Consider the following 22619-nt stretch of genomic DNA (forward strand, 5'->3'; position numbering starts at 1 on the left):
GTACGTACTACTACTATATATATATATATATATATATATATATATATATATATATATATATATATATATATATGCTAGCCTCCATAGCATACAAAAAACTGGGGATTTTGGGGTTCTTCGTGGTCTTTGGGAGCTTTTATGTGCTTTTTTCTGATTGCATATAGACAACATTACCAGTCAGTCTGGTTGAGTTACCCCCATTTTTTGACTGGGCTACTCAGAAAACAGCTGAAGACCACCAAACCCACGGTTCTATAAGCCTGCTACAGAGGCTATGTATATGCTGCATACTGATTCAAGTTGCATGCTACTATGTATTCAGTAGTTGTACGCCCCAGGATTACTATGCACCATTCTCTCACTACCGTCACTGAATCTTCACTTCCTGTCTAGTATGCTCTTCCTTATCGTGACCTGAGAAGCACTTTCAAGTCAAGACTTCTAAAAAACCTCAGCTCTTTCCGAGGCTTTTATGTGTCATCCGGGGGCAAGAAGTCACCTTTGAGAAAGGATGCTTTTTGGTTGATCCAAGATCAAGGTAACCATTGCCTTCCAGATTTAACATACGGGAGGAGGATGTCTTTTAAGCCGACTAAGATACTTGAAGACTGAATTTGGATTTGGGGGCTACTTAATACGATCTTTTTCTTATTCAGCTCGAAGAGCGGATGTTTGAACCTGTAGGTTGAGCTTAATTTAGAGGCTAGGTAATGAAGTTGAATTAAATTGCCCTCTGGAAGGTGAAATTTGGTATCTTCAAGAGGAGATCTAATAGAAGAACTTATCATGAAACTTCATCTTTAACCATTACCTTTAACTCTCACGAAGTGATTGGCCATTCATTTTCCAGAAAATTTGCACTCTGTGTATTGCGTTCGATAAAATTCCACATGGCTCCAGTCTTTTCTTAGTCTGACAGTTCTTGGTCATCTAAGCTCAGGTATTGTACTACTTGTAGGTTGTCTCTCCATCATGTACAGGCCCACCCTATAGTTGAATGAAATGCTTCAGCTCTGTAAAAGAATAGGTGAACTGACGCAGTCACTGTGGTGTTTTTTGTGAGCTTCAGGTATATATAGCCAGAAAGGCATATAACAACAATAGCCAGAAATTCAGGTGCGTCATCATACGACTTTGAAGGACTAACTGTTACATGTACATGACTTTTATTGTACAGTCCTTTTCAATATCAAGTAGTATCTGTTCAGAACTAATTGATAGATAGGCTGGCCTTTGAGCCTAAAAATGGTGAATCTACATTATGTAAAAGTAGAACTAATGGCCACTCGAGACCTCCTTGTGCAGAGAAAGGGAATGAGGTCTCGGACCAGTTTCGCTCACTGAAGAAGAAAGGAAAGGAAGGAAGGATAGGAAGGAAGGAAGGAAGGAAAGAAAGGAGAGTGATCTCGATCCAGTTTTAGCTCACTGAAGAGCTTGTCTCCCACTGGTTATGACAAAGACAACAGACTCTATGTACAGATTGTTCAGGTTAATTATACCAGGGAAATTTCACCTAGCTCTTTTCGACAAGCCCAATGGACAATGGACCAAGGCTAAACGTCCTGTCCTAGGGACTGCAACCCTTTCCAGTTAGCATGTCAGGTGAACGACAACAGCTGGGATTGAAACTGCCCACCTTCATGTTCTATAAGCTGGGTGGCTAACCATTGGACCATGCATGTGTAGAGGCACGTATGGCATTAACTATAGGTACCCGTGGAAGGATGAAAAGGAGAAAACGTGCTACCTGTAGTCTGCATCACATGCTTCATTATCACATGCATCTTTCTATTGAATATACACTCAGTAACCTGCACGTGGACTATGCTTTCAGATGGGATATCTCGCTTACTAAAGTTAATAACCCCACGTGTGAGTGGCATTACTTTAGTGTCCAGGTCAGGTCAAGAGTGTTGACAAACGTGCACGTTTCGCACATGTACATCACGAAAGAGTCACTTGGTCATGTCAAGGAGGTTTAAAACCTTCTTGGTCATGTCAAGTGTTGAAGAGAAGTGCGGAGGATGATAGAGTGCTTTTGGAGTATGAGGCATTTTATATAATTTGTTGGTACATGAGTGTCGGGTGTCTCAATGCAAGGCATTAAATGTGCTGTTGTGAGTGTATCTGAGTGTGTGATGTTATGTTGGAGAGAGACTGTATTGAGTATGAAGCAGGCATAGCAAAGTGCTTCGAGAGTTTCAGAGCTTAGAGTGTTGAACTTGATGCAATTAGCAATGATGAAAGTCAAGGTGCCCTAGTAAGAGGAGGCCATGCGTGTGTGAATGCTGATGAGTGTGTTTTAGACTCTTGAATAAGCCCTTGAATCAACAGTTTAATGTAGAATCTTGATGCTGTGTCATGTTTTTCAAATTGGCAGCTATCTCTAAAGTATAGAAATTACCATGAATAGTTTACTTATCGTGTTCAACAATAATCATAGATACTCCAAGTAGTGGAGTCTTATAAAAAAGTATTTTCCACGTGTAACTGTGTAGTCTTTAAACCTGTATATCATTGGACACTTACCTTTCACAATGAAAAATAAACTTTGTGGTTCAAGTTTAAGTGAGTGTTTGCCTTGCATTTGGTAGGCTGTGAGTTCAATGCCCGACCGAGTCATTCCCAACAACTTTAAAAATGGTACATGCTTTCTCTGCTTAGTACTCAGCATTTGGGACATATTATAGGAGTTAGACACACACTACTACCAGTGGTCTAGCCCCTTGCTTTAGTGATTACACAACTGTTTAGCCCAAGGGCTTCGGAGACAGAGATGGGCTCTATGTATAGGCGTGGGAAGCAAGTATGACTTTGACTTAATCCGTCTGCATTATCTTAAGACATAAGATCCCCTTGCTTTAGTGATTACACAACTGTATGGCCCAAGGGCTACGGAAACGGAGATGGGTGCCGCCCTATGAACCATATATAGGTGTAGTAGGGAAGTTTGACTTTGACTTAATACATCTGCATATTAAGAAAGGGCAACTAACAGTAGATGATAGGTAGTATATAGTATTGTTGTAATGTATAGACTCCTAGCACTTAGCAAATAGCATTCCAGTATGCAGTACTCATGTTTTTATCCTCTCGACCACATTTGGTCACATTTGTGCATTTGGCCCATCTGGGCATGAACATGCAATAAAGAAAGATTCAACATAAGCTTCAGTCGTCAGTTACGTTGAATCAGATACAGGAGTCATGACCGTTGTGTAACAGCAGGAGATGTCAGGACGCCCTGTCAGGCTGACACGCCTGTGCTAAGTCAACATCTCCTTCCGCACTTGCTAGTCAGCGGGAGGCGACTCTCGTACGTAAGACGCTAAGAAGGAAAGACGTCGTGGGAGGACAGGTAAAGCTCGCCTGGTTGGATCTAATGGAAAACTGTTGACACTTGGGTTGAGCTTGTGACGTGTGCACTTGGGCACCAGCTGAAGGTAGTAGTTGTAGAAAGTGGTTTGACTTTAAACAGAAATGCTTGAATCTTGGAAGAAAGTCTGTTTTGTTATTATGTATTTCTCGTTGACACTGTTCACACTGGGACATACATGATTGTATATACAGGGGTTTTGCCCAGAAAGGCAATGCAGGAGTTGCCTGCAAGATTGAACCCCAACACAACATGCAATCTTACATCAATTACTTAATCTTGAGGTATGTACTTAGATATAAAAAGGACCTCAAGGTTCCCAAGAATTAAAGAATATTAGAATCTAACCAAAGTGGAACTTACTGCTCTCAACAAAGTTTCACTTTGACGTATTCTGACGTACTCTGAAATATGACAATTCTGAAAAGTTAAGAAAAATTAGCCTGACATGTGCGGAAAGTCTTCACTGCTGCATTATATTGCAGAAGCGTCTTTCCTACTTGTACCTAACATTCGTTGGGTCCACGTGAGGGAGCGCAAATTACAGCTTGTGCCAGTCAGCATGTCTTGTCAATGTGACCCATTTAGTCTGATTGAAGTGAAGCTCACCTACGTACATTTGTACATACACGCTGCCTCCTTCACGTTTCTTGATACGTAGGTAGGAGCATACTAAATGGTAAATTTTCATCAGTGATTGAATACACGCGTGCTGCATTTATGGCTTTGGTGCGTCAGTGGGAGAAGGTAAACAATGGCATGTATGGAACCATGTGGGGGCAACGTGACCTACTGTTGGTGCGTCAACACCGCATTAGCACTTCCATGTCCCAGACACGTGAAGCCAGTGACATTTCTCAGTACTTTCCAGGTTGACTGACACGCGCAAAGGGACTAAAAGCCTCCCGGGTTTCAAAGGCTCAGTCGACAAGGACTGAAAGGCCGCCCCGCTCCCGATAATCTCCGGGTATTTTTTGGAACACGGGACACTAAGTGCTTGCCATATATGGTGTAAACAGGTAAGCTATAAAGGTGATGCTGACGTTTCGTTTGGGCGCAGTCAGCGGAGACGTAACGGTGACGAGAGACTGACCAAGTCCCGTCATTCTGACTTCACCAGTTAGACTATCTAAAACAGAGCGACATGTCACACGTGCGACTTTGCTGCACTCGTTCGCTGTCGTTTCGGAGAAGACGCCCCAAGAGAGGGACAGCAAGGCTGAGGTAGACCGGTTCGATCTTCTTCGCGGCCGCATTTTTCCATTTGGCCAGTTGTTTGTCGTACCTATAGCTTCTGTGGATGTGGGAATCTTGTAGCGATTTGTGAACTCATTAAGATTGTGTAATTCTTCCTGACACATGAGTCTTTTGCTTAAAAGAGTCATCCTTGCATGGGTTGTGGTGAGGTCATTGTGACCAACGGGGCTTATTGCAAATCAGTGGTCAAGCAGCATATAGTTAGTACATGTACCTCTTGACTGTTTTGTATACGACCCATGAAAACTCAGTATCCTTTTGTTTAATGTTAATCAAAAAGTGCAAAAAGTGAAACATGATGTTGAAGGTAAGTGCTCAGATGATCAACGGATAAGTAAATCTACCGGTAGTTTTATATTTGATGCATTATACTTCATAAGGTCAGCCACAGCAAACCGGAATGAGACTTAAGACCTAAGATTCTAAGTGACGACTTGTTTGTGTTGGACTCCTTCCGGTGTTTCAGTTTCTTTATTCAAACATCTCTTGCTGATTTCTACAGTGTCTGTGGCGTTATGTGACTCTTATCTAGTTTGCTCACAGTGGTTGGACCCAAAGTGGTGAGTTTAGTTATTTTGACCAAGGCAAGCAACAGGCAATATCATCATAGTGATTGCACAACTGTATGGCCCAAGGGCTACAGAAATGGAGATTGGCGTCACCCCTATGCTCTGCAATAGAGTGGAACGGGACCTTTTTTTCCCCAGCTATCGCAATCTGACTCTTTGCACCGGAGTAGAGAGCTTAGGTTGGTCAGTCGGGTGTCTAGCTCATTACTTACACATAGATATTATGCTACTGTACGTACATGTAGAAATGAAGCCTCATAACAATGGAGAAATTTGCATAAGTCTAACATCAACGATTTCAGCACCAAGGACAGCCATGCTAACTCAGTGATTTCTCATATTTTTCCTCAAGCATTTAATAGAGGAGTGGACACCCATTGTCCTAAGGAATGGGTTTTTTTCTTTATCTATTATTTTGTGTGCCTGAAAATGGAATTTAATAGAAGATATGATATAATATGATTGTAGTCTGAAAGCATCACATTTGGTCTAGCATGTTGTTTTCCTTCTCATTTTTCCTCTGAGTCAAGAAACATGTCAAGGATAGCAAACCCTGGATATCAGAGACTACAAGACTCCCTGTTATATAAGACATGATTCCTTATAAGACCCGAACAGAATGCCTGATGACGATATATCGATGTCATCTGTGACGTTTGGGCTTATTTTGATTGGCACATAGTAAAGCCAGATAAAGATGTGAAAGCTTATGTAAACCACAGTACAGGAAATAAGGCCAGGACAGCCCTGCTGTGGTAGCCTTTTGTTAACATGTTGTGAAAGTGATTGGCTCATTTGCATGTACTGTACAAGATACGGAGTATTTACTATTAGAATTTTCCCACTTTCCACATGTTTTAAGTAGGCCATATTAGATAAGGTTGGATTTGTCACATTTCATCTTGTTGTAAGTTTGTCTATTGTGTACATTTTTCAAAATCATAAATTTTAGAGAACAGTATTTATAATGTCATAATATAAAGCCTTGTGTCCGTGATTTAAATTTTTTTCATTTAGTTCATGTTCACAGCGAAACAAGGCTCATGGGAGCCACTCAAATGTTTTTGGTTACTGTACAGACAGTGAGGACAGATGTTTGTTGACCTTAGACTTGAAAAGTTTAACTTTAGATCCTGATTAGAGTCTCAGAGACTTGGTTAGAAAAAAATGCACTTTGTATACTTCATAACACCTTTCTACTTAAACACCGTGCTTTCACGTACTCAGAAAAACATGCTCAACAACAAGTGGAGTTCAAAGAGAGAGTAGCCGGCCACTTTTGGGTCATCTTGATCTTGAGAAGATCCTTGAGAAGAGCCGCAGGTTGCTCCGACCCAGCAGAGTCCATTAGCAGTAATTCCACCGGCTCCATCGCTGAGACACAGACACAAACACGGAACTCCTAACCTTTTCCAAAGACTTCTGCTGCATTTCAGGCCTTTTAACTTCGGTGTACGCGCTAAGTAGTCATCCCTGCGTAGACATTGCGGTGGCTTACCCGGGCGTAACGTACCTAGCAACGTACGGGGCCGTGGTTGGTCGGAAGTTGGAAGACATTTGAAAAAGTCTTTCTCGAGTAAGTTTGAACTTTGCCTGGTTTAGTATCACTGGTTTGTTCAAATATGTTATAGGTAAGTCCCAGAGTGCGAGCACTTCGGTCAGATTTACTGGAAGAATGTCACATTAAGTAGATTTTGGAAGATGCAAGAGAGATGTATCAGATTCCAGTAGCTGGAGGCCATTACCAAGCTTTTGATACAGCTGCGCATTACCATACTGGTATCAGAAACAACAAAAACGAAACTGTTTCCCTATGCAACCTGTACATAAATGATTTGTAGTAAAGAAATATTTTCACTCTTCATAGTATCATACAGATTTAGAGTGCAGAGGTGGTAGAATAAGTTGATTTTATTATCTATCTTGGCTGCTGAGAAAAATTTCAGGTCACGGGGTCAAGGGAAGAGGCCACTTTTTTAAGGGGAGGTATTGTTTTGATCTCTATTTGTGTTTCTCAGTTGTTTCTCTTTTTCCATATACTAACTAAGAGTCTTAAGTTAGGTTCATTGGAGGTTGAAAAAAATGATCAATGGTCTCATGATCATATGTTTGGAAGTAATAATTAATTATCTTGATTTACTTGGTACATCATAGAGGGGTGAATTCTTTGAACTCTACCTTAATGGCTGCTGTGTTAGGAATCATTTCTGACATTTGCTGTGCTATATTTAAGACCAGCCGTGCCTGGAGTTAAACCCCACACATCCTGTGCACACATCCCTGCTCACGATCTAGCCCCCAGGCGTCCTTGTCTTGGGTCGCGTGTGCAAATTTGAATGTGGTTTGTCCATCTTTTAGGGACAGCAACAACCAAGGACATCACGTGGACAGTGAGGGACTGTGTGTTTGTCTGTGTCTTTATATATACCAGTTCCAAATATGATCGATGAGCTCAAAAGGCTCTAATGTTGTTTGGGTACAACATAACATAAATGAGAAATGATTTTTTTTAAAAGCTGGTGCGAGCTTAGATGGAAATAGCTGGTGGACGGAGTGTTTGTCTGTGTCTTATACCAGTTCCAGATATGAGCTCAAAAGTCTCTAATGTTGTTTGGGTACAACATAACATAAACAAGAAATGATTTTTTTTAAAGCTGGTCCGAGCCAAGATGGGAATAGCTGGTTGGCTGGCATGAGTGTGATGATGATGTGTGACTCAAATTTTTGGTCACCTTGGTGACTTAAATTGGACTAATGCTATTTACTAGCATTTGCTAGGGGAAAATTGCTAAGGGAAATTGTATACTAGTATTAGGGTCAGGTAAAACAGGAGTGCTAGACACAGGCCTGATGCAGAGAATGGGCATAACAGTGAGCCTTGAACCCTGATGCAAATGCAAGGTACTTCTTGCCATCCAACCACACAATGCCCAACCATTGAACTCACCATAAAGGCAAAGGCCTTGTGGCCTCTGGCAAGAAAAATCAGCCCATCCCTTTATTCCATCTGTATTCTCTACTGTTACTCTTCCACTCGACAATGACATCATTGTTCTGTTAATGGAACTGTAGATATGATACTACACCCTTGGCAGCTGTGATATCATAAACTTCGCAGACACAGAATACTTGACTCCTCCAATATAATTCAGTTTCCGCCCTGTAACAGCATTGACTGCAATCAGCACACATGAATGCATCACTCCCCGAGGGATACAATATCGCCAGGCTTGCTTACAAATTGGTTCTGTGCGATCAAGCAATTGAATCTGCCGAGATTTAATGACGTTTCATATCAGCCAGAATGATTGGATCCTTGATCAAGAAACGTCTAATATCATAGTTACGACTTACCAATTTTGGGAACATAAAAGGTGAATATCATCATGGAAGGAGGATAGGGAGATTGTGTCTGATGGAATTATATTATATTGATGACAGTAATATATAAGTATAAAGGATTCAATGACATGTAGTTTTATTGTCTGACCCTGTGTGTTAGCCTCTTTTCTTCAGTATATTGCAGGTGTGGCACTAGAATACTAAAATATATTTGAACCACATACAATCACAGTATCTATTGCTCTTAACCAGTATGGTAAACTTGACAATAACATTGTACATTATAGTTGTTATGACAATAATTATTGTTTTGTATGGCACAAGATGAATGCATTTCAGGTCAATTAAACTTAAAAGTTTAATCTATGGTGACAGACTTTAAGTTCATACTTCACAGTTACTGAACTGCATTGTGCATAAAACCTTACTATGCACACGATTGTATAAACACGTACGTAGCCGTGCAGAAATAGTGTTCAAAGTTTTTTGAAAGATTCAAGTGTACATTTTAAAGGTGGATTTTGAGGGTACATGATTGTATATGCTATGAACCAAGTATCTTCATTGCTGCTGCCCTTAGTTAAACGTTCCCCTGTGTTGTCACTGCAGTGATTTCAGCACCAAGGACAGCCATGCTAACTAAACATTTTTCATTTTTCCTCAAGCATTTAATAGTTGATGGAAACAGTTTTTCTTTTTCTTTTCTATTATTTTGTATGAACCAAGTAGCTACATTCCTGCTGCCCTTAGTTAAGTGTTCCCCTGTGTTGTTTCTGTAGAAAACGCAGCATGGAGGATGGACTGTACTGTGCCGAACATGCTGACCATGAGGAGAGGAGCGGACCCATGCCACTGGACGCTACGGTTAGTTAAACATTCAATAGTACACAAATGGTGTAGGTTGCATGGAGAATGCAGCATGTCTGCAGAATGTACTGTACCTGTGTGAAACCCTTTATGTATTGTGCATAGCACTTCAGCAGAATGTCTCACATAAGGTTCTATTCATGTATATAAGGTTAACATTCCGACTGTAGTTTCCAAATGTTGTGTCGAAAAGATATCGTCTGCAACAGACAAAACTCTGATGCAACATTGACCAAACATTCACCGAAAATCGTGCAAAAAATCTCGTCCTCAAATCTACAAATTTAAAGAATAAGTAGAGCCTATGGCTTTTCTTTGAAGGTACTTTGAATGAGTTTAGCAAGTTCAAGGAGAAATGAAAGATCTTCACTTTGCCAAATGAACGTACTTACTAATACATTTGTACCAAATTGTTACTATTATTAGAATTAACTAATGTCACAATTATTTTGCCTTTGCCAATTTTGCAATTTTCCAGACAATTCACTGCTTGCAAATGAATGAAATGAAATTGAAGAGTCTACAGTATACTGTAGCAATCATTTTAATTGGCGAGCCCTAATGTAGTTCAGTTGCCTCCCATATAAATTATAGATGTTCCCGGGGAATATGTAGTTAACATGCCTGCAATGTACCAAGCATTTCTGGGTGGCATGGTTCCAATGTTGCATGTGAAAGTACATAACTGTAATGGACTGAGGTCGTTGAGATGGCGAGTACCAATTTGGCCACGCTTCACAGGACCAAAGATTGCTGCACTTGACAGATGTGAAGTTCAACGTGACTCCTGCAAACTTTCTGTTAAAGCTTAACAACTCCACCAGACTGGGTATTTCTCGTGGACTTTCAAGTGCTTTTACAATATATACAAATAACATGTGGAATCTATGAGTTCATTTGGGCTGTACATCAAGTGCACCTATATCCCATGTTCCTTTTTAAAGCTCTTTTTGAAAGCCTTCAGATGTCACATGCATTATGTACATTAAATTCTCAAAGCTACTTATGAACCATGAGCAAAAATAGAACTCGGGCATAACAGGAAAAGACCTATTGAGGCAAGATGGCAAATGGCTGGGAGAAGTTATCATCAAGAAATTGTTTTTTGATATAATTGCAACTACGTGTATCTCTTAACACAACTGTTGAAAGGATTATCAAATATTCTCCATTTTATTTGATAATATTTGTTTGATTGACTTAGCAAATTTAAAAAGCACAAGAAATCTGTAAGGTGCAGGCAACAGGAACTTAGTATCTCAATCATTCCAGCTCCTTCCAAAAAATACTATAGATTTTTATGAACAAGCAAATATAAAGAAAAACTAATATAATTACAGTATAATGATAGAAATAAGTACAAAAGTTAATGATTAAATAAATAATAATCATCATAATGATACAATTAAATACAGCAAGAATAAAAAATACAATATAAAGTAATCATGAGAATTTAACTTAGTCTTGTGTTAAATGTAAGAAATAACAACCTTGACATACATGGAGCGTCCTCAAACCTAGGTCTTCCCTGCAGTGTACATTTGCATAGAGACCTTCCCTCCATAACAGCATCAGAGGATGATCTTGTTATGACTCTGTAGACGACCTTTACTGGCCCTGAGGTGGAAAGGTCACCACTCACCGCTAGCTTCCCGCTGGGTCCATTGATATTCCCGGGTTTCTAACCAGAAGATTCCCAGAAATAATTCCCACAATTGTAATGAGGCTAATCAGATATAGAATCTATCCATGATTTTACACACTTTTCGCCCACCAGAAAAATTGTTCACTGAATACTTCTGATTGCCAATTTAAGTGTCTATTGAGGTGATCCGAATTCCCCTGTCTGCATGCTTAAACATGTTGTAGCCACGCCACACTTATGTATACTTTCTCTGTGCCGTGGGCTAGAGGCAGGAATACCAGGTGCCTTTGAAAAGGTAGAACTCAGGTCGCATTTTATGTCTAAGCCAGCTTCACCCACACAAGGAAGGTGGCATGCATGGTTTTGACTTCACTTAGTGGGATGTTTTTGGCAAACAGTCAAATTTCATCCACATGCCACACTTCTAAACATGTCTTTTTTGTTGAAATTCTACTTTATGCTTTGATCAAGAGTATAAAGAATGTTCCTTTTTATTTACCTCGGTTGAATTCTTTGTCTTTGCCATTGAACTTGCTAACTTAAAGTAGAAATCCTTCTCTGAATATCAGTACAATTTTAGAGATGCAGTGTCTTTAAAGTTTGGGGGTACACAAAGAATTCTTAGCAGTCACATTGTATTTTAAAAATTGTAGCAAAAAGAATTGGTCTTAATGAGAAAATTGATGCTCTCTACCCTGTTCTAATCATTTCTAATCATTGTTAATTTTTAATTTCAAAGCAAGAGTAACTTCTCCAACTGTGCAAGTATTGCAGATTAGAGTTCTAAATTACCGCGTTCTACTTTGTCTGATTAGGCACAAGGAAGGCTAATGCCCGACTTTCCCTGCCAAATGGTAATGTGGCACATCATTCGCCTGCCAGGCCATTTCCTAATGCATACAAATTGATATTAATGCCCTGTGTCTGTGCCAGGATTGTCAGATGCAGGGTAATTCCCAATTTCATGTCCCCCGGAGGAATCAATATATCTGACTGGGAGATGAGCCTTAATGTCGGTTCATTGTCATGTCAATGGCTACTTCATCTTACTAGGAAGTCAATCTGTCCAATCCCGACAAAAAGTCCTGTAAATTGCGGAGGAAGATAGATTGATACAGACAAGATGAGAAGGGCGAAGAATTTCGGTGTGGGCAATCGTGATTCATGGTTGACTTGCTCTGGGCTGTATTTAAGTTAAATGCAGACCACTGACTTGTTACTGTTGTATTCATGTATTCTTTTACTGTGCGCCACTCTGTGTGTGTAACTTGTCAAATAAGTTAACTTCAAGTTGTTCATACCAGGAGGCAAACTGCTTTATATCAAGAAGTAAGATCTGGTTTGTTGGAGAATATCATGCACTTTCCGATGCATGGAGTCAAACGGTGGTAACAACACAGATTCAGCACCAAGGACAGGTGCCATTAGGAATTTGCACTGTATAACTCTTGGTCAATTTCAACTGTTTGAATTTACAGAATCACTCTCACATTACATATTATGAAGAGGAACAAATATGGAAGCAAGATGCATGAAGAAGATGTTTCAGATGACTTCTTCAAAAAGTACAACCAAATTAAAAATGTAGCTAAGAATTGTGAGAAAAAAGCCAATTCTGCTTATAAAAAAAATATTGAATCTTGAAACTGTTATCCTTGGTGATAAAAGACAAGGATAAAAGTCTTCTACCTGCACACCATTGAGGCAAGTGGGACTGATGTCAATCTCCTAGCTGCCATGTCCAACTTTGATTCTGATTTATCATCTAATTCATCACTTAATTAGGAATGAGTACCTCCAACTATTGATTGTATCCCTCTCCCTTCATCCTAACCAGCAGTTATTTCTTCTGTTGACAGCAAACAGAAGATCTTATTACATCTAGCCTTTGGTACCTAGTATTAGTAAGATTGATAGACTATTATGTTGGTGTAGTGTTACTGGAGTGTATGTCAACACCTCATGAATAGTTGAACCTGGAATGACCAAAGGTATCTGGTTTCAAAATATGTCCTGCATATGCAGGTCATTGCTGGTAAAATTTGTTCTGGCCAGGTATTTCTGATGTCTCCCTGCACTTAGCCAGCACACTCAGCTCCATTGTGTATTGGGTTTATATTGTACATTTAGGTGGATATGGATTTTTATTTGCTGCATCTGACTGTTACCACCTTGGTTTGAAGTATAAAAAAAACAATGGCAAATTGGCAATGGTTTCTGAACAGTTTTTAGCATGATCCATACTTTTTAAATTCCAAGTGGTGCATGTAAAATTTGTCTTGTGCAGGTAATTTTGAACGTTGCCTGTGCTATTTCTAGTGCAAGTGTCCAGAAAAACGATTTTGAGCCTTGTGTATGCAGCCCCACACCTCTTAATGTCCCTGGTGTTGTTTCTGAAAGGAAATGTCCCCAGCCAGTTGTGTCCAATTGCTGTTTTGATGTATAGTCAGGGGCTAATGGGTGCAGAACATATATCCTGTCGGGTCGATTTATGAATGAGCCAATATCCCATCAAAGCCTGTGAACTCTGGTGAACCCTATTCTGTGATCTTCAGAAGGCAAGCGGTATGTTTCATCTATCGCTTGACCTAAATTTGAGCAGCTTTTTGACATTTTACTGGGTGAAAACAGCTTGGTTTCTTAGAATTTCATGAGTACATGTGAAATATGTGCGGAGGCAAAGGGTAAAATGCTTGAATGTGAAGGTACTGGCCTACTCTGTGATCTTTATAATGCAGGGATATATATTTCATCAGTGGCCTACTTGTAGATATTGACCTACTTGTAGATATTGCTGGCTTTTTGAGAACATTACACCAGAATCAAGTTTCCATTTCTCAGATATTCATTCTCTGTGTGAGATATGTGCAGAGGCAAAGGGAAAACAAAATGACCCAATAAGGTAACTACATTGTACATGTACATGTATGGCTGTTTCCAAATTTATATGCGCAGCCTCATGCCATACAGTACAGCTTATATCGGATATAGTAGAATGCAATGGTTCACCCCCACCTTCAATAGTAGGTATATTTTGATTCTATGTGATTGTGATATACCAGTATGTACAGAGGCATAGGGTATACATGTACAAAAATCACCCAGTAAGGTACATGTAACTACATATGATTATGGTTCCAATTCGATATACACAGGCTCCTGCTCGAAAATTGTTTGTTGAATGCAGTACAGCATGTACCCATAGTTAGAATGCAATTATGATTCCCCCACTCACAGTACTAACTTAAAGGTTTAAAGTTTGGAGCAAAGTTTGCTCTCACTACATAATCATAGGGAAGTTTGCTGTACATACTCATACCCCTGAAGTTGCACAGAAAAATAAAGTACATTGATCTAAAGGGTAATTTCAGGCCTACTCAGCAAAATGACCAGTACTAGTGCCAAAACTCTTCCTAATATAAGATGAGTGCCTGAGAGTTCCACACACTATTAGATGGTGAAGCCATTAATATGCGGAAAGAAGAGATGAGTGCTATGAATTCACATGAAGCAGCCGATCGTTAAAAGACGCATGAGGACACTCTCCCGTGTGCCTAATGTCATGTGCACAGCCGCGAATATATATGTCAAGATCAATGCCAGCCTCTGAACAGTCTATTTGGCAGGCACTTTGGTAATCATAAGCATTACGTACTGGGCAGGACTCCACATGTACAGCCTATATATATCGTCTCCCTGACGCGTGTCCTAGTATGAGAGCATTTTGGTGCTGTCTTGTGTGAAGTGCGTCGAATCTGATCTCATATTTTTTTCTCTTTTTACTTCACTGCAGACAAAAGACCTGATTGCGATGCTGGAAAAGGTCCAGGTAAGTCCATGTGTCAGTTTTTTTTTTGTTTCGCATAACCGGTAAACACACCAGTGTAACACACCAGTTTTGTACATGTACGTACATGTACAAGCTGTGTAAGACCGGATATGTGTATATTTTCAATACGTGTATTGAGAATGACCGAAACTGAACTGAACAATGTCATGTCTTTAAATTCATCATTTAAAATTCTCTGTCACTCTGACAAGATTGTATTTAAGACAAATTTGCAACTGATGATGTTGATTGGTTTATTGGAAGAAACTCAACACAATCTGACATTATAGCAGTCAACAGACTGAATTAGCGTCAGACTTTACAAAAGGTATGAAGATCAATTGAGTGGATAAAATCTACTAACATCCAAAATATATTAACATATTATCTCTGATGTCACGTATAATGTAATATTGTTCTTGGAATTGTCATCATTCTTTATAATCCGACTCTCGTGTGATAGTTGGTCCACAATTTGATGTTCCAGAGTGATCGGCTGGATGAGCAGCGCTGCACCCTGCCAGAGGCATGCAGACCTCGAGACAACCGGGTAAGTCTGCAGCAGACTCACATGATAACATTGTAATGTAAAAATACTGGTTTGAACAAGAACCAACTGGTGTGAACCACATCACATGATACTGTAGTGAGTGAGTGAGTGAGTGAGTGAGTGAGTGAGTGAGTGAGTGAGTGAGTGAGTGAGTGAGTGAGTGAGTGAGTGAGTGAGTGAGTAAATGTTACAAATGTGACTAAAATGTCAACCTAGCATAAAAAACAGAATATAATCTTATACATGTAACAAAACTGGTTTGAACAGGAACAAACTGGTGTAAACCGCATCGGCTGTTTTTTTTTTCATTTTACCTACCATAATGTTAGAAATGTGACAATGTCAACCAGGCATTTGTAACAGAAAGTTACTAAATTAGAATATAATCTCACTGATACATGTCAAAAAACTGAGTATTGTTTACCTGAATGCCTAACCTTCATCAAGGTACTAAATTAGCATACAGTCTCACTGAATCAATAACACCCCACTCTTTACATAATGGAAATTAATGCCGATAGCCATAAAAATTAGCTGACTTCTGTTTCTTTCCTCAATCAAGACTGCGTCATTGATTTTTGCTGGAATGAGCGATCGGTACATGTAGCTCTCTCTGCCCTGCAGGCACGTAGACAAGCCTGGTGACGTTCTGGGCATTGATTACCACATCTGTATGTAAATCCGTAAGGCCACAGCAAGTAATTTTTATGGATGACATCAGCGCGCGCATTGATTTTCGCCTGATTTTGAAAAAAAAAAGAAGAAATTTTGTTGCCCTCTGACAGTGGTCACCATGCTGAAAATGGGCAAAGATGTCTGTTGCCATGAAGATAGGTGGATGGCAGATAACGATGAAGAGAGGAGACAACAAAATGCTCTGATTGAATGTTTTGTTTCTTACTTTGATGCAGTGATATGTGGTGTTGACTGTGTATAAGTGATGTTCCCACTGAATCCAAACCATTTGTACAATGATTGAGTCAAAATTTCAAAATGTAGGAACCTTGTTTTTTCGGCCCGCCTTGTTTTTTTTCGCTCGCTCGCATTAGATTTGGAGTCTACTGAGGATGTCATCCATAAAATTTACTTGCTGTGGCCTAAGTCGTGTCTTAGTGGTAAGCCCGGTTATCGCGGAAGGAAACTAGTGCAATTTCTCCTGCCAGCCTCAAGGATTAGCCACGCTACAGTAGTCACGGTGTTGTGCGGTGGAACATGCAAGGTTAAAGCATCCGATTCGATTTCAGGGCAGCAAAACTGGAAATATTCTGAATAAGGCAATCTTTGAGGTATTTACGCATAGTGCTTCACATGAGCACATTTGAATCAGTATTTCATGCTTTAGGCATTCAAAACTGCAGAAACAAGCTCCAAAATGAGTCTTTTATTTTCTGGGTGGTACCCTAAAAGTCAACCCAGGGCCCTTCCAGTGACCATTTTCCCTCAGGAGTTTCGTAATTTTTGCTAAATGTTTATCCTCACCACAGAAAGAAAGAAAATATATTAACTGACTGTCAGAGACCACTACAATCACGAATAACGTTTCAGCTTTAGGTTGGGCAGTCTCAAAGTATCACTGGTACAACACTGCTCAAAACCATGCCAAAATCCTCTGTATTTTTTCCCCATACAGCCGTTTGTGCTCAGTCAGTTAGAAACTAGCTGATAAGACAGGCAGTGCATCCAAGGACTATTACTTAGCCTCTTTGCTTCCCGGTTTTCCACTGTGGTGGGCAGGACTGATCAAAAGCCACCATAAGTGAGTTTGACATGTAACATGTTTGTGAAGGAAAGTTTGGTGAGCAGTAAACTGGAAAGTGATGAACTATACACCCAGTGAATTGCAAAGTTTCTTGGTTGATTTGCCTTTATGCAATGAGCACAGAGCACAGAAGCATGAACATGACTTAAAACTAGAAAATTCAAGATAAAATGTGCATCACGTGTTTTGGCCTAACAAACTTCAAAGCACTTTCTCTTCTTGTTTATTCTTACCCATTGAACACATTCATATACATGTACTAGTATAATATATAATGACTGTATTTAATGACCAGTCCCAACTGCTCTATATCCTACTACACTGTACTTGCTACATAATGTAATTCAATACCACAGGGTGTCTGCTACAGCACCAGTTACCATGATGAGAGACATACAGTCCAGTTATGCATTTGGTGAAGACAAAGAAACAGCAATTGCAGGTGAAATTGTCTGAAAAGGCAAAGATTTTTTATGACATTCATGTTTGCTGGTCTTGCATCAGCTGCAAAAATTTGACATTCAAGAATCAGTTCCTTACACCAGGCATAATCCAATGTGAAAAGGTCCACTGGTTCAGAGGAAATGTCTTAACATTTGGCTTCCGTTAAAAGCAAAAAGGAATCCACCCATTGTTGGAGTCAACATGTGTGACATGGAAAATGCATGACCCAAAAGGATCCACCCAAATCTTTTCTTCGAACAGTTGTGTGAAGCTACACAGCTGGAATAATGATAAGTGGGGTCGTGTGGCGCAATGGCAGAGTGCGCGACTCGGAATCAAGAGGACCCGGGTTCGAGTCCTGACATGCCACCGATCTTGTGCCTTTGGGAAAGGCACTTTACACGACTTTCCCCACTTAACTCAAATAAAAATGAGTATTGTCTGTCCAGTATTTGTTTCTATGTGCGGGACACAACACCAGCAACAGCTGCCTCTGCTCCGTGTGTATTGCATTGTTGCAATTTCAATAAAAAAAATAAAAAATAAAAAAAAGATAAGTTATTCCTGTGTGCTCTGGCAGAAAACTGGACTTCTTTGATGTTTGATGCAGCAGACCCAGTGAAGCGTTAGGTAAAGGATCTTTCCACACAGAAGATCAGAGGAAAAATTGACAGGGTAGAAATATAGCGTCCTCCATCATATTTTTGTGTTAACCTTTGCAGAAGAAAAACATCTTGTTTTCGCTTGGTTTCATGTTATTCTTCCTTTTTTGAGCACATGAAGCCAGTGTCCTGGACATCTCTCACCATGGTAACTGGTGCTGTAGCAGACACCCTGTGGTGTTAGATTACATTATGTAGCAGGGCAGAATAGGAGGGGCTGGTCATGATCACCATTTGTACATGTATTTGAATGTGTTTGAGTAACTTAAAGAGTAAACACAGCTGCAGTAGTTTATTCTTGCAATTAGGCTACACTCTGTGAAGGTCAACATTAGAAATTTTCTTTGTAAATGTTACCTCCCTGGTTGACTTTATTTTCCTGCCATTTTGTGATAAATATTTCAAACAAGGAAAAGACCTGTTTGACTGTCCATCTACAGTTTGTGAATGTTGTGTTGGAAAAGATATCGCCTGTAACGGACAAAATTCGTATTCAATGATGACCAAACATCCATTAAAAAATGTGAACAAAACTATATATTTCAAAAGGAAAAGACATGTTTGGCACCCATCTGAGGCACATGTCACCCTGGGCCTGCCATGTGCCATCAGCAAAGAGAGATCAGAGCTCGTTGGAAAATGACCACCTTGGCTCCCCACCAAATGCACAACCTGCCGGCATAGCCTCTTTGTTAATTAGGCGGGAGCAGAGGTTAACAGGGAGAGTGCCCGCCGGCGAAATTGCGTCGTGACAGGGCATTGCACATGTCTCATCCATACTAAGTAGTCTCGAAGTCCTTACGAACCTCAGGGATTGTGCAGTCTCCTTCACTGCCCTAGGTACAAGCTTCAAAAGGCTTTCAAGCTTTGAAAGAGCGCATATATGCATATCCTCGTGTGAACTTACCATGCCAACAGACATCATTACGCTGTGACCTATAGCTCTTTTCCAGAGCCTGGAAAGAGAAATGCATTAATTTTAAAAACACTGATCTCGGCAGAATCCATCACCCACTCGGTAACATGCCTCAAAAGGCTTGTAGGGTTCTTGAATAAGTCCGTACATGTCCTTGTGTGAACTTCCTTTCGGGCAAAGGACATCATTACGGTGACCTCACGCTCTTCTAATTTTTGTCAGGCCTGAGAAGAGAGAGCTGCATTAATTTTAGCGCTCTCTGTGGTCTCCATCACTGGCCTTTAACTTTAAGTACAGTCTTCAGAAGGCTCACAAGCTCTAAATGAGCCTGTACCTATCCCTGTGTGGCAAAGGGCATCAGTATTGTGACCTATCCCTTGACAAAAGTTGTGGTTGTTGAAGCAGCATGAAAAGTCTATTCACTATTGTCCTCTTAGTTAACAAGATGTCCTCTGCCACTCTCTGAAAACATTAAGGTGATGTAGTTTTTTCAGCTGATTGATTTGAATGTTAAAGCCTGTCAAACCAATGAAATGAGTGTGAATCATTCTAAGCAGGCAATGATCAAAAATGGCCAGTGTATGGTACATCCCATTTGTCAGATGTGCATCAATCATGATTACATTGTACATACTGTAATTCCTGATTTTGTCACGGTCACTTCTGTACTGTGAACTTACCATTATACATGTAGTTCACAAATAATTCCTGGACTTTCTTTTTCCTGCACCTGTCGCCACCGTGAATATATAGTTCCGTGAACATGTCCAATTTTCTCAGACCGTGACATTTTGCTACCGTGAACATAACATGAATGACAGTATTGTGTATTAACAGTTTCCATAGGTAAAACTCACAATTTTTCTTCATATTTGTTTTAAATGTTTTGCAGGACTCTCCCAGCCCAAGTTGCAGACCATCCTACAGACTTCTTCAACAGGTGAGTAAAGCTCTTTACCACTACCCAAGGCCGTGTCAAAAACTTTCTGTAATTAACCAGATTTACATCCAAAAAGTACCCAAGCATGCAAGCCATATCACTCAGTCCAGATAAGAGTCTTTCCATGCTCATATTCAGATGGAAATGAACTAGAAATCCTGTCCGTGCAATTGCCCGAAGGAGCGAAGATAGGCTCCTTTTGGTTCAGTGAAGCCCACACATGCATATACTCCATTAACAGTATGGACAAGTTTCAGGGCAGAAAAGTCTACATGTTATCGCACGTATGTGGGTGATGTAGGCTTTGAGGCAAGCATGTAGATTTGGTTATCAGTTGTTGCAGTCCATCCCAGGGTAATTGGATGTTGTACAGTACGGACCCAATCTTTCAAGTACATCTAGAACCTCTGGGTAAAAGGGAATTATGAAGTTTGATGTTTAATACTTCAGTGCCAAGGTGACTTGTACTGGAGAGTGAACTTGATGGAATTTTAATTGTTAGTATAACTTTGGGTAGAAAAGTTATTTGCAGCAACTAGAAATGTGCAGATGTGGTCAAAACTGACCCTGCTACTAGTAGTCATTTGAAACAGTACGAAAGAAGAATATCATACATGTACATAACAAAGCATGTTGGCAGAATGTACTGTGCCTAGCATTTTGTCAGAACGTCTCATTTAAGGTCGTATTCGTGTATAAGGATGACTTTCCATCTGTAGTTTGTGAATACTGTGATAGAACGATATTGTCTTTAATGAGTAAAATTTGTATTCAATGTTGACCAAGCATCCATATTCACACCGTACATGGGCCAAATGCACTACGTTAGATAACATATAAGGGTAGGAGAAACAAAATGCTACATTACTGTGCTACGTCTATACCTGCAAGATCTCTTGTTTCTTTTTGAAACAAGCATGAACAAATTTACATACTATGATAGTTTTTCATTTACATCATAGTTTCTAGATGTCATAACAGGAAGTTGATAATAAATTTTGTTCAATTTGCCGGTACAGGTGATCAAAGGGGAGGGCCCGTACCCCATGATTGTTGCCCCAGCTAACGGCAGATACTGGGTGGATGGGAATGATCCAGACACTCTGACAGACAGCCAGGGGCGGCCCATCCTCCCCTCCTGTCCCGCCAAGTACAAGCTCGAGTCTGACGACACGGCAAAGTGCTACAGAAGACACTTCCTGGGCAAGGTACGACCTCTCCTATTGATTTTGAACTTACTTTATTATTTTGTAATCATCATTATGTACAAGTTTTGTTATTTATGTTTCATTTTATTGACCCCAGGAAGAATAGTGCTTTTAAGCACTAATGGGGATCGAAATAAACAAACAAACAAATGCACACCACTGCTTCCCTCATGACCTCAATGAGAAGTGGCCTGCAGACAGATTTGAGCTTCTCGTGAATAAAGAAGCATGTAATTTCCAGTGCAGGTATGCAGAAACAAGTATCTCGAAACCTGCCTATGTCCCACCTAGAATGGGAGACAATGAAGAGTTTTCACTATTATAATGATAAAAGCTCTTTTGTTATTTTTCATCTTGCTTTTATTTTGGAGAGCTGATTTCTTGAAATTGGACAATATCATGCACTTTCTGATGCATGGAGTCAAACTGTTGAAACAACATGGATTCAGCACCAAGGACAGATGCCACAATGAGTTGCATTGTCTTGTAACATTGTAACATTGTCATGATGTCCTGAGTAAAGAGACTCTTTCTAAACAACCAATTGTTTTATTCAGCCGACAATTCGGTGACCGTCTGTCACCTTCCTCAGGGCAATTTTGACTGGTTCACGTTGCACTGCAGCACAGGTGTCGCTGCTATAGATGCGTTCCCAAATGTACAATATTTACATATCTACACATATGCATGGTTACAGGGAAATGTGAACCAGTCAGAATTGCCCTGAGGAAGGTGACAGACGGTCACCAAAACCTCCGCTGAATAAAAGACTTGTGTAAAAAGAGTCTCTTTAATTACCTGATGAAACTATTCATGGATGACATGCTGTCCCTTTTGTACATTCTGTAGGAACACATGAACTTCTTTGCCTGGGATGAGAACCTGGGACATCTGGTTCTGTCTGTCAAGCCTGAGACCATCTCCTCACAGGAGCACTTGAGACTCATCCTCAGGTAAGTCCCAGGCATCTGAATCAAGATGCAATAATTAAATGAATAGATGGATGGATGGATGGATGGATGGATGGATGGATGGATGGATGGATGGATGGATGGATGGATGGATGGATGGATGGATGGATGGATGGATGGATGGATGGATGGATGGATGGATGGATGGATGGATAGATGGATGGATGGATGGATGGATGAACAATTGAAAGAATGAACAAATGAATATGGCAAGAATGTGGTCCCAAACATAACTGAATCCATATCCCCCTCATCTCACTTCAACAATAGAAGTCTTAGCACAC

At 40.1% G+C, this 22619-nt stretch overlaps 1 protein-coding gene across 1 annotated transcript in view; it reads left to right on the forward strand.

Moving 5' to 3' along the window:
- The window catches only part of LOC109472520 (rap1 GTPase-activating protein 1-like), a 43871-nt gene that overhangs the window by 10857 nt on the left and 10395 nt on the right, over nucleotides 1-22619 (forward strand). Inside the window, exons 2-7 of the mRNA XM_019772302.1 lie at nucleotides 9324-9408; nucleotides 14850-14885; nucleotides 15373-15435; nucleotides 20109-20156; nucleotides 21176-21364; nucleotides 22214-22317. Coding sequence (XP_019627861.1) covers nucleotides 9324-9408; nucleotides 14850-14885; nucleotides 15373-15435; nucleotides 20109-20156; nucleotides 21176-21364; nucleotides 22214-22317 — 525 coding nt within the window. The remainder of the gene's footprint in view (nucleotides 1-9323; nucleotides 9409-14849; nucleotides 14886-15372; nucleotides 15436-20108; nucleotides 20157-21175; nucleotides 21365-22213; nucleotides 22318-22619) is intronic.

This window comes from Branchiostoma belcheri, unplaced genomic scaffold (genome assembly GCF_001625305.1).
Source record: "Branchiostoma belcheri isolate BF01 breed outbred unplaced genomic scaffold, Haploidv18h27 scaffold28, whole genome shotgun sequence".
NCBI classification, from domain to species: Eukaryota; Metazoa; Chordata; class Leptocardii; order Amphioxiformes; family Branchiostomatidae; genus Branchiostoma; species Branchiostoma belcheri.